At 32.6% G+C, this 14155-nt stretch overlaps 1 protein-coding gene across 2 annotated transcripts in view; it reads right to left on the bottom strand.

Moving 5' to 3' along the window:
* Positions 1 to 14155, bottom strand: part of LOC129958580 (succinate-semialdehyde dehydrogenase, mitochondrial-like) — a 65497-nt gene that overhangs the window by 16213 nt on the left and 35129 nt on the right. For both annotated transcript variants that reach the window (XM_056071153.1, XM_056071154.1), the window contains exon 10: positions 2060 to 2229. In XM_056071153.1, coding sequence (XP_055927128.1) covers positions 2060 to 2229 — 170 coding nt within the window. The remainder of the gene's footprint in view (positions 1 to 2059; positions 2230 to 14155) is intronic.

A 14155-nucleotide genomic window follows, 5' to 3' on the forward strand; every position in this document is an offset into this window, starting at 1 on the left:
CTTTCTACATCTAAAAAGGCAACTTTTGATTTCTATTATAAATTCCAAATAGAAAAAAGAATTTGTTGGTCGGTTTTCGTTACACCCTAATACATAGTATCAATAGTAGAAATTATATAATATTAGGCTGACAGATGGGGTTGCGAATGACCCGCATTTCTGAGAAAATGCAATGGTTTTGTAAGAGGAAAAATTTATTCTCTTTTTTAGAAAAAAATCGAATTATACATACATTTGGATAACTTCTCGAGATTTGTGAGCATTTGATAACCACTAATTCAAGACAAGTTTAGAATTTCAGTACACTAGCAGATAACTAACGTAAAATTTTAGTTTAAATGGAAAAGGCCATTATTTGTTTCGAAATTTCATTCAAAAAAACATTAAACATCATAGGGATTTTTAAATGTGATTAAATATGATAATATTCACAAACAGACTGAAAACGATCTTCTCCAATATTGCAAAGACTTTAGCCAGACAATTTTTATTTGCATACATTTATTTTATGAAGTCAAAATTTGTTATCAATTTACCTTTCAAAATTGTAATATTACAACAGTTATCGCTTACATTTTGATATTGTTCTCAATATTATGATGGCTTTTCAGAATTACCGCCGCATCTGCTTTCTGAAAAATCTTTTTCAAAAATGAAAATAATAATAGAAAAAAAATTATTTTAGATTTAGTATTAAGCAAGAACAAGACTGTTTACTTCTTTAGACATTTTATCTGTGGTATCCGAATTCGAAAAAGAAAAAAAAAAAAATTAGATTATGATGATATTATCAATGACTTCGCTAAAACACATGCAAAAAAACATGAAACAAAAATCATATATCGCAATCTTATTTTAGTTATACGTATACCAAGTTGTATTTTATAAGTCTATGAAGAAATTTTTTATATGATTTATTAAACGCTTACTTTTGTACTGGAAATGTTAACTTTATAAAAAAATAATTTAATTATCTTTTTCGTGCATTCCTTGGGTTCTTATTACACCAATTTGTACAATGTAATAAACAGAAAATATAATAAATTATTTTGTTTTACGAAATTTGGTTCAAGGCTTCAAATCAACTTTGTACCAAACTCGGCTTTTGTTAAGGTCCACTTAATCACGGCATTTGTCGACAAAAGTTGTAACATTAAAATATGACATTTGTCTCAGCCAAATACGGTTCATTTTTTTTTTTTTACTTCCCTATTACAAATAGTTTTCTTCTACGAGGCCTAGCTAATCAAACAAAAGATTTTATCTTTTTGCAAATTTTAAATACATCTATTGGAAATCAAGTTCAGAACCCTAATTACCGAGCCATTAATATCGATACCAAACAGAAAAGATGACATCGTAATGCGTTCGAACTTCTTACACAATTTAGAAGGGAATTTTCCCCTTAAAAAAATTCTCATCTGACAATTCTCTTAGCTTAGTGATTTTCACGTAATTTGTAATTTAAGGTTAGATAGTTAAAGCAACAGAAATTGAGCCTTAAGGAGCGTGAGAAAAAATGCCCTTCAAATAAGAAGTCAAAGTGCTTTTTCTTTAATTTGAATTTACGTCATAAAAAAAAAAAGAATTAATCTTGATAAACGCTGAGAATTCTGCCTTATCATATATTTATATAAAAGTAAACAGAAGTAAAAACTGTTTTTTATTGACCTACAGCTGTTTACATGTCATTTATTTTCATAGCATTGTTTTTTTTTTATGTGACAGCACTACAAAAAATTTTTTCAGGAGTGTTGACATTTAAAAAAACTTTTATGAAGCCGAAACAACGAAAAATTGTATATCTGAAAAAGGAATGGGATGTGATTAACCAAATTTAGTTTAGAAAAATATATGATAAATATAACATAAAAGCTTTTCCATGTTCTCTTTACGTAGAATTATTAGTTTTCATTAAAAATGATTCAATGATAATATATAAATTTATATTTCATAATTGACATCTAAATTTTAGAACCCTATTAAAGCATAAAAACAATCACATCACATTTCCTTATTCATTTCTTAATACTGAAAAGGAAAATTTGCAACTAATTACTTCATTACAGCTGCAACTGGCCCAAATGTCTCTTCCTTAGAAATGAGCATATCTTTCTTCAGATTAGTAAGTAATGTGGGCTCAAAAAATGTTTTACCACAAGAATGTATTTTTCCTCCTAGAATTAAATTGGCACCTTTCTGTAATGCATCTTGAACATGTCTTTCCACCTACGTTTTTTTAAAAATAATAATGTTATAATTAAAATAATGAATGGAAGCGATTTGAACAAGTGAAAGAAGATAAAACATCATAGCCTATCATCCTAAAATTTAAAAAAAATGTATTCTCAGATCCACCCACAGTGCGTTTTTTAGATTTTTTAATAATTATTTTTGCTTACTTTCCTCATTACTTAAATTTCACTTTGCCACTGCGTAACTGGAAAAAACTGTATCATAATAACGGAAAGTTCTTAATTTTAATCACAAATATCTCCACCAATTTTACTCCATGAAATTTTTTCCTATGCATTTATTATGGTATAGCGTATATATTTCTAACTGGACATTTTGGCAGATCTACTTTATCTTTACAGTTATTTTTTGTAACTTCCTTATTTCGCCGCTAGGAGCACTGTAACCTGCCTCAATAAATTCAGCATAGTCATTTTACTATAGGAACACGATATTATACAAAACGTCGTTTTGAATTTAAAAGGTTTAAAAGGACTTTACCGATCACCTTGTACATAACTGAATGCCCGTTCAACGATTCAAAGGAAATTTGATACACATGTTCTTTAGCATCTTGTAGGATTAACAGCACTAAATTTCTGCGTCTCTCCAAAGGGGGTAAAACGATTATGCAGATGTTTTTTTTTTTTTTTTTGAGGGGGGAGGAGAACAACATCACACAAAAATTATTTTACACTATCTTAAAATTTTAAAAAAAAGTAGCATTTAAAAATGTCAATTTCATAATTATACAATTTTTTTTCGATTTTTAATCGATCTTTCAAAATCAATTTGAACAAAATTTTTACTTTTTTTTTTTTTTTTTTCGAAATGTCAAAACTTATTTTCCTGTTAAATTACATCTGCCACTCACGAACTTATCTGAGACCAAAGAACTTTTTAATTGATTCCTCTCGATATTATCAAAATTTTAAAATAAAATTTAACCTCTTCAAAAAGCCAGTATAAACTTCAAAACTCAATTATTTTTAAATGGCCAATAAAATGTTATTCGCTCCAAACAATTTTTATAGTCTTACGCCGTTTTGTCGTTTATCTGAAATCTTTACATTAGTAATTATGGTTGAAGCTCTTAAAACCTCTTAAGAGATAAATAAAAATTTGTACGATCTAAAATACATGTGTTTCGGTTTTCCAGGCGTGCATATAGCACAAATAAAAGCAGGTGAAGTCGCGGGTACAGCAGCTATCAGAAATACAGGTAACATTAAAAGTGGAAACATAAGCGATAACAAACGCAAGACTGGACACAGTCTTGCATTTGTTCTACCTAAGCTCGAAATATATTTTCGAATTTTCGGTACTTTTACATTGAGATATGGCATTTTAATAATGGGGGGGGGGGCTTGCTTTTGAGCTGAAAATTATCAATAATTAGCGCAGCACAGAGTCTTAATTTCAAAGAAGATTTTAAATCAAAGGAAGACGAGAATTAATTCAAAGGCGAGTTTATCTTTTAAATATAATGAAGTCACTTCATGTTCACATGATAAACGTAAAATAACCGACAAAGATTCAAATTTTGAATCTATTGCACATGACACACAATTTAGAGGACAAGAGAAAAAAATTATCGCCGTTTCAAATACTTATTGCTACAAACCTGTAAAATTGCTTCCCATCACGAATAAATACATCATAAGAAAGAATGTTTTACGGTGAGCTCTGTTAAATGCTGATCGGATGCCGCGTCAGTGATCTCAGAGCGTGGCGGCTAACTTGGCGACGAATTTGATGACAAAATAGATTTAAATGAAAACTTCGAGAATTTTAGCAATCCAGCCAATAGGAACTATGATACGCCTGATTGATCCAGAACATTCTCGGCGAGCCTCCCGGGAACTATAAAAGGCCGGCAGTTTCAAGCTGGAGTCAGTCAGTCATTCTGGCTTTAGACGTCCACCGATTAGGTGCGAAGGATTTAGCTTGGAGCTACTGGTGAATTCTTTCGCTCTTTTTAACTAGACCGCTGCCGAACTTGTTCTTTTTAGAACTTTGTGGAACGGCATGTCTGGAAAGGAAAGTGCTAAGAGGATCTGCGTCGAAGAGACAAGTATGTCATTTGACAATACACAGACTATTCCTTTGCCGACCTGTCCAAGGAGACACATAGTCGAGAAAGGAATTCTCTTTTACAATTACAAGACTGCTGAACAACTGACAGGGTTACAGACTCTGACGGAAAAAGATCCAAACTCCATTGAATGCGAATGGGCCATACATGCCTACAATGAATCCAACAAAAGACTGGAGCACCTGAAGAGTGAGCTGGTTTCAATTCCTGCGTGCGTGACACCGGAGTTGTGTAGCCCTGTAGTTGCAGCAAATAGTCAAAACCCTAACAATGACGAGGACAACGCTAATTTCACGTTGGTTCATAAGAAAAAAGCCGCCAAAAACACCCCTAAGGTGACCAAGGCAGAAACTATAATTACTAAAAATAGATTCACCAACTTTGAAAATGAAAGCAGCCAAAATAATGCAGATTTAAGTAACACCCAAGAGATTAAAGACAGAACTCCCCCATTAATGCTTAAATTCACTTCCGATTACCACAAATTACAGGAAAAAACCCACGAAAAATTCGGAATAACCAACAATGAACTTGGAAACAGGTATATTAAAATCTACCCACAGGATAACAAAACTTATCAGCAACTGCATGAGTTCTGTAAAAAAGAAGGGTTTGAGCATTATGTAATCAGGCCTAAAATATCCAGACCAGTTAAAGTCGCAGTCAGAGGACTACCAATTGACACCTTCCCTGACACAATAAGAGACTACTTAGTAGTACAGGGATTTTCGGACGAGAAAGTTTGTCGTATGACACAACAAAAGACAAGAAGAGCTCTACCCTTGTTCCTGGTGGAACTACAAAGAACGGGTGAGGTACAAAACATTTACAAGATCGAACAAATCAATTATCTTAAAGTCGTTATTGAGGAATACAGAGGCAGAAATACTGTTCCCCAATGTTTCAACTGCAACAACTTTGGCTACAGGTCAGAAAATTGCAGCATTAAAACAAGATGCCTGAAATGCAAGGGGGAACGTAAAACATCGGAATGTCATATCAACGAGAGAATTGGTCAGCCACAATGCATTAATTGTTACAAATACGGGCATGCTGCAGCATGCAGAGGTTGTGAAATATTTCCAAAAATCAACAGACCAAACCAGAGAGAATTTGTATCCAACCAAAACAAAATAAGACAGGGAACCTCTTTTGCCCAACTTTTTAGTTCCAACATCTCTCCACAGATGGCGCCACCAGCAAGCTCTGAGCAAAAGATAAACAAACCTAACCAAGCAACCGCAGAATTACTTAAATGTATAGACCTTGCTGAAATTTTAAATATTATTATACAAATCAAAAAATTTATCGAAGAATTCCCAAGAATATTAAATATTTTTAAGCAAATGACAAACTTAAATAATATCCCAGACAAATGGGGTGTACTATTAAATGAGTTGGCGCGCAATGCTCAAACCCCCACCGATTAATGTTCAGAGCCAATAATCTAAAAAATGTTTATTGGAACGCAAATGGGATTAGGCATAAAATACATGAGCTGAGACTGTTTGTAAATAAGCATAAGCCCAATGCAATACTTATTCAGGAAACCCATCTGAGACCTGGGAAAAAGTTTATTTAGCGAACTACGAAGCTTATTATAATTATAGGGAAATACAGAATCCTGCACATGAGAGTGGTGGAATAATGATTTTCATTAACAATTCTATAAAGCACTATAAAATTATCCCATCCATCCTTCAATATTTAGAGGCCACAGTAGTTGCAATCACTCCCAAAAATTACGAAACCATAACATTAACTTCCATTCACATCCCTCCAAACTCGGACACTCAAATTTTTACTTTTGATCTGGAGACACTGTTACAAATTAGCACCAACCAAATAATATGTGGGGATTACAATGCCACACACAGGAGCTGGAATAATAATTCCAACTGCCCAAGAGGAAATACACTTAAGCGATTTGCTGAAAATGCTGGCTTGGAAGTAATAGCCCCAGCAAACCAGACAAGATATGGGACCAACAGCGAAACCATAATAGACCTTGCAATAGTAAAAGACTTTTTATTTCCTTACGAAATCACTTTACTCCCAGAAATGAGCTCTGACCACAACTCGGTCGCTCTTAACTTCCACTTTAAATACACCTTACCAACACCGCAGGGAAAACCAAAACTAACTGGAACAATTTTAAAAACGACTTGAGCAACACAATAGTTAATTTTACCAACATCGACAACCCGGAAAAAATAGACAATCTGGCAAAATAAATAGAACGTGAAATAATTAATGCTAAAAACCCCAACTCAAACCCAATCACAGACAGAAAACCATATATTGATCCAAAACTCAGAACCCTAAATATTGAAAGGAAGAGGATCGGAAAACTCTTTCAAAAGTATAAACGACCTGAGATCAAAACCCAACTAAATAACCTGAACCACAGAATAAAGAGACTTGCACAAGAAATAGAAAACAGAGAATTTACCAACAAGCTTATCAATTTCAATCTAGAAAACCAAAACGTCTGGGACTTAGTGAGACCATTCAAAAAGAACAAACTAAACATTCCGACCTTTAACGGTCCGACCGGAAATGCACAGATCGACTTCGAGAAAGCAAATTTCTTGGCTATTAGCCTAGAGAATCAATTTAAATTAAATCCATTATCCCATGAGGAAACAGAACTCGAGGTTGAAGAAACTGTTAACTACTTCCACAACACACAGATGGCGCCACGAGACGACCCCTACACGAATGTATACATTGAACCTCTTAAACCTACGGAAATTATAGAATCCATCAAAAAACTCAAAATTACTAAAGCGCCTGGACATGATAACATCACAAACAACATGATTAAACAACTCCCACTGAATTTTATATTATTTTTCACCCTACTAGTACGAAAAACTCTGGAACTTGGCTATTTCCCAGCACGATGGAAGACAGCCACAGTAGTACCCATTTACAAACCTGGTAAGGATCCCCCGAATCCCTCCAGCTAGAGACCCATATCACTACTTTCTTCTCTTAGCAAAATTTCTGAAAGTATTATTCTAAAAAGACTCAACCAACACCTAGTAGAAAACAACATTCTTTGTTCTGAACAATTTGGCTTCAGACCAAGCCTATGCACTTCACATCAACTCATCAGAGCCACAGAATACATCACATCAGGTTTCCAAAACAAACAAAAAACAGGAGCTGTCTTCCTCGATATACAGAAAGCTTTCGATCGGGTATGGATCAATGGTTTAATTCACAAGCTTATTAAAACCTACACACCAGGATATTTAATTAAAATCATTGTTTCATATCTCAACGATAGAGTAAGGGTGAAAAATTAATTCTCAGACACTAAACTCATACAAGCAGGAGTACCACAAGGCTCAAAACTAGGACTAGTTCTGTTCTCCTGTTACATTAACGACATACCCAAACAATTTAACACTATGTTGTGTTTATATGCAGACGACACTGCAATTCTGGCCAAAAACCACAGGTACATCAAAAATTCTGGCCAAAAACCACAATGCAAGGTACATCAAAATAGCACTGGACAGGCATCTTAATAGTATCACTGAATGGATGATCAGATGGAAAATTGAAATTAGCGCTGATAAAACATTTGCAGTTCTATTTCACAAAGCTCCCAGAAACAAAAACTTTGAAAGGATTAAAATTAAAGGTAAATACATCCCATGGTCTCAGGAAGCCAAATACACATGTGTCATAATGGCTAACTTTCACTACGTTAAGGACAAATTCCGAGTTCAATCTCGCAAGTACTTCCCCCTAATTTCTCGGAATTCTAACATGCACAGGAATACTAAAATGCTTATTTACACAGCCTATTTGCGTCCGATATTGACTTACGCATGCCAAGTTTGGGGGCATGAAGCCAAAACGAATCTTAAAATATTAGAAAGGCAGCAAAATATGATAATTCGAAAACTTTGTGGTGCTACATGGGCCATGCCTAGTACCGAAATATATAAAGCCCTTATGTACCCTACCTTCAAGCAAACGATTAAGAAAATAGCTAACAATTTCTACAATAAACTGGATAACCATGAAAACGAGGCAATAAATGCAATTGAAAAATATAACCCTCAACCCCATATCAATAGACCAAGAAACATACTGTTACTTTAAAATCTAACCATTTCCCTCTTCCTAGCTGTTATGACCAACCAAACCCACTTCCATCCCTTGTAAACGCATGCTGATTGGCTCTGAACGAACAGTAGTTTATCCTAAATTGTACAATTAATAACTAGCCGGCTACACGCTCCGATCCACACTGCAACCCAACGCACTCTCCCCACTGCACCTGAGTTCCTATTGGACGGCGTTCCACCTTCCTCTCCCTCTCCACCAGAGGATTGCCGACCACAAAAGTCCAGGGCATTCAACAACGACAAGTCTAGTTTACATCCAAATTCCGCCACTACAGGATATAGCTTCTGGCTGAAGCGGGCTCTCCTAAAGAAGTACAAGCCGCGTAAGCTGGAGTCGTGAAAATAGTCGTTGAGTGGATAACGAAGCAACTGCGGAATAGTCCAGCGTTCTGTGGAGTTCACGCGATTGTTGAACTGAGCTGTGTGCCAAGTCCTGGTGTTTACTGTAGAAGCAGCATCCTGTCGTGTTTGGAATAGCCAGTCATGTAGTAGTGAGTCGGTAATTGGATACAGCTAAAGCGAGAAGACAGTGGATAATTGCAGACGTTTGGAGAGGCCGTAGAGTGAAGCTATGTGAAATCCCACCTTCTGCTGAATTCTGTCTTCCCGCTTTGTGTGCTGTGGTTGATTACTACTTGTGGGATACTGTTTGCTGTAGTGTGCTGTCCTGTGTTCGTCTCGGCTGTGCATTTGTCGTCTTTGTATTAGTGTCTTCGTGTTAAATAAACGTCGTCATTGTTATTTATTGTGGTCTGCTGATTGTTTTCACACCATATACCCACTACATTGTATATGGTGTGCTTAATAGTGGATATTGAAATATCCGTAACATTATTTAATTTTGGCCTCATGTCATCAATTTCATTCACATATAAGAATTTTAGTGAAGTTTTGTTGCCTTTTATTAGTTCTCAAACTTTGTCTAATTTTTAATATGACTTACTTTACTTTAATATGACTTTCAGTGCATATTGGAATTATTCATTTTGTTCTTATAAGGAAGTAAGAAATGGCGGATTTTGACAAAGACGCAAAATTATTTTGGGACTTTTAGTTGAAAAATTCTATTGCTAATATAAACATAAAGTAAAAAACGCTTTTGTCCTTTAATTTTAGGTCTATGCTTATTTTTTTTTATATCCTTTATCTAATCTGAAATTAATTCTTATGTTGTTATTTACCAGATTCCTGGCATTTACTTTCTTTCAATTTTACAAAGAATATATTATTGACAGAAAGTAAATATATTGTGTCAATTTTCATATATATGTGTCAAACCGACAAAAAAAGAATTATAATACCTTTGCTGTCTTTTATAATTTCACTCCGAACAAAATATTTCCTTTCATAATACAAAAGAATCAAGTTGCTTTCCGTATTAGCGTCCGTCTGCATACGCTGGACATAACAATATCCAAATATTCAAATATACATAGAAACTACAAAAATCCCTCCTTATATATATCAATTCAATTTATTTGCTTCTCTAAAATTCAATCATTTTCTAATCATAAAAATTCAAATTTAAGAAACAGCTTTACTTCTGAGTAGTGCGGGCTTTTGGTTTTATTTTAGGGTCGAATACAGCAACTTTAACTATTTAATGTTGAGCCGCAATACCATGTGAAAATCTTTTGCTTAACAGAAATACTGAGACTGGTTTTGCAGGGGAAATATCCTTTCTCGAATGTATCAAAATTTCCAACAAGTTCTTACACTCTCTTTTTTCTGTCAATGGAATTAATATTAAGTGGAAGCTACTCGGGTTCCACAGCAAGGTTATTTAACAAATAACAGTAAAAATGTCTCAAAGATTAAACTTTTTGGGCTGACAATGAAGAAGCTAAAAAAAATTATGATTTAAAGGACAAATTAGTTCTCTTTATTCTTTAACCGACAACCTTTCATTTCATATTATATTATATTATGGTTTTGTAATACCATTTCTAGCCTTATGGTTGGAAAGGGAGATTTAAAACGATAATTAATGAATGTCAAATTAATGATCCTCGACCCTGGCGATCAAATTGAAGGTTCTGGAAAGTGCAAGAATTTTGGCCATGTTTTTAAAAATAAAATAATTTATTGGAGCTTTCTCAATATCAAAATACTAATAAACAGCTCAAATTCGAATTGAGATACTTAATCCTATCAAAAATGAGTGAAGGAAATGCCATAATTAAATGGACGGATATTAAAAGGAACAGTAACAAGGAATCCACAGAAGGCAGATGCGCGAATCACTTCTTTACTCATGTCAACACTAAAAAGATCCAAAGAAATTTTTACTGATAACGATGCTTTAAAGCAGCATCATGACAGATATTTTGGCAAAGATCATGAATTGGGGAAATCATTCGGTGCGATTCCACACTTTATCAATGAGCGTGAGTTTTGGAAAAATCAATGTGAATAGTAGCCTATAGATTGGGTGGAAATGGAACTTAAATTTTTACTAAAATTCCAAATTATCAGGAAGTCTATTATTCTAATTAATGAAAAACTACTGACTAAAGAAGTGGACGATGCTTAAATCAGCATTGATTATAGCCATCATTTAGTTCACGTTCTCTTCTTTTTCATTTTTTCCATGTACATTTTTTAAACTCAAAGTAATCTAAAGGAAGTTTTTAATAACCTTTTATTATTTTTCAATGCACTGTCAATTATAAACATGAAAATGACAAAGAAAAGTTTCCATAAATATATTATTTTTTTCAAAAAGCAAGGAACTTTTTTTTATCTCTGTTAAATTTTGAGATATCGTATTAACAATTAGTATTTTGTTTAAATTAAAGTTTTGAGAAACTTGCAGTTAAAGATTTCCTTAAATGATAAAACATGGTTCCTATTGTCATGGAAGTATAAAATTTTTCACAACTGTAAACCTGACCTCCTTTTTCTTATTTTGCAAGCGTTTCTTATTTGATTGGGGGGAAAGTTTTTTTTTTTTTTTTTTTTTTCGTTGAATCTCTGAACTTTACACTGTTTAAAACTGCTAAAACAACTTTAATTAGACAAAGTACAGCTATAATTTGACCCTAAATGTATTGATTGTAACTATATAAATTACTGCTTTAGTATTCAATAATATGTCATTAAAGTATATACTATTTGCATTTTGCGTTTTTCTACGCAAACATACAGTAATTGTTGAAAAATGTTAAAAATAAGCCTTATTATATATGTTATATGTTACGGGGGTCTTGCCACCTCATTTTTGAATAACTTCCCGATTGCCTTTTGACGTTAATACTTGCATCAACTATGAACATCTTTCGGGCACTGACAATGTAACACTTAAAATATGCTGCAATTACAGCATTTATTCCTTTTGCACATTTTTTGAGGAGACCTCCAGCCCTTTGTTACATGTACCTACTGCATTCTATTTTTTTCATAAAATTCATACCATAAATTTCTTTACTGTATTATAAATAAAAACGCAGGAAAACAGTAAATTATTACAATTTTAATGCTAATTTTTGTTCCAAAATGCTACTTCCGATTTGTTTCTGCTTCATAAAAATGTGTTGTAATCACTATCACTTTTTTCTAAGACACTTCAGAAAAATGTTAAGAGGTTTCGGAAAGAGAAAAGTAAGATCTAGAAAAAGAAGCCAAAAACCTTTTTTAAAACCCAAATGGTCGGAAACCGGTGTTTCCAACGTAGTCGAATACCTTAAGTACTGTATGCATTTTCATTTTGTTAATGTTTCCTCGTGACTCGTATTATTGGGTATGAAAGTTACATTATGATGCAGCCATATGCTTGATTTATATAATCTTTTTACTTTCAAAAAGAAATTACTGAAAAATGCAAATTTCAACACTCCTAATATTTTTAATTCCTTTGAATTTGAATGAGAATCATAGGACTCATCTAGGAATTCGTCAAAGACTCTCTCTTTTCCTATAACATATTCCTTGCCATTTCAGATGAAACCAAAATTACGCAATTATCGTTTTACAAGATGACAAGGGTAAAGCATTATATGCATATACATAGGTCTACTCTAAGCGTGATAAAGAGCGAATTTCTAAACCATTACGAATAGACAGCCCTATAATTATATTGAAAAATACTTTAAAGAGCATAACGAATTGTATTTTGTGTTATTTTAAGTCAATAAATATGAAGAAATTATGAAATATTTTTTCTTTGATTTCCGGTCCTATTAGTCACATTTGCAATAAAATATGTTTGGCACATTAACATTTTACTCTCTTCAGCAAGGAAAATACCGACCAAGTTATAAAGCTTTGAATTCCAGAAATTTAGTCCAATCAACAGCTGACTCAAAGAGACGGAGTTCACCGCTTTATTGCACTTTATATTGTTTTATAGAGAATCATTTTATGCACTATTGCATTGTTATATTGCACTTTAACAGGCAAACGCCGATTTTCATTGGTCATTGCAACTCTTGGACGGCTCTGCTCAGGTTTCCTCTTTATAAATCTGGCATATTTAATTTTTTTTGTTGTTAAGTTGGTTATAATGCTGTATATTTCACTAGCAATCTGCATTCGAGGTTGTTTTGCTTCCGGATAATTCTCCACCTCATTCCATCATCCGAACGCTTATGCATCTCAAATATTTACTCTTGAATTTAATAAATGCTGTACAAAATTTTCAAAGAATTCATTAAAATATGTTATCGAATTAAAAGTTGAAACTTCAATGAGACTCACAAAACCTGTTTTTCTATATGCAACACTTACACCATATATAACTATGGATGTGATATTAAGTATTTGCTTGTTTATTTGGAAGCATAAATTTACTTTTCTTTCGTCATTTTTCAAAAAATCCAACAAAATAAGAAATTCTCTTAATTTCAAACAGTAGTTTAATTACAAAAATAAAGAAAGTTACAATACATATATACATATAAAAATTAGCATGCTGAAACTGTATTATGTTTAACAGCACAGCTTCATCTATTTTTATTATCTCCTGATTTATTACATAAGAATGCAGTATTTGTAAAATACCAGAATGTTACTCCTCAATATACTATTTTATGTTCAATAATATCACAACTCTTTACTTATTTTAAAGTTCTTGACCATGAATTTCAGAGTTGAGTTAATCAAAAATTTATTATTTTGTTATAATTCTATTATAAATTATTTCATTATTATACTAATACTTCAGAATAGAAAAATTATAAACATTACCTAAGTGTCCATCCAAAAACATTTCAAATTTAGAAATTTTAATCTATGGAACAATTACTTTTATATTTATGTCAAATTCACAAATGCTATTTTATGAAAATTTTTGAATTGTGATGAAATGTGTCATATTTTGTGAAAAAAAACTATAATATAAATAATAAACAAAAGGGACTCAAAAATTATAAATTAAAGATAGAACTCTTTTCTAGAAAAAAGTCACATGTGACATATAGAAATGAATCTACGATTTTCTTCTATGAAATTGAACACAAAATTTAATTTTTCTTTATGTCTCATCGAAATGATTTTTGGAAATTTCAACAAACAGAATGTTTTTGCTATTCATCTTTCTCAGTACGAACAATTCTAAAAGCATTTGCAAAGATTGTGGATATTCCATTTTAGCCTACAGAGATAAGTTTAATTTGTAAACTACAAGTAAATTTAACATTCTGATGAATAATTTGAATTTTAAAATTTAAATGAAGACACT

The sequence above is a fragment of the Argiope bruennichi genome, chromosome X1 (genome assembly GCF_947563725.1).
Source record: "Argiope bruennichi chromosome X1, qqArgBrue1.1, whole genome shotgun sequence".
Lineage (NCBI taxonomy): Eukaryota > Metazoa > Arthropoda > Arachnida > Araneae > Araneidae > Argiope > Argiope bruennichi.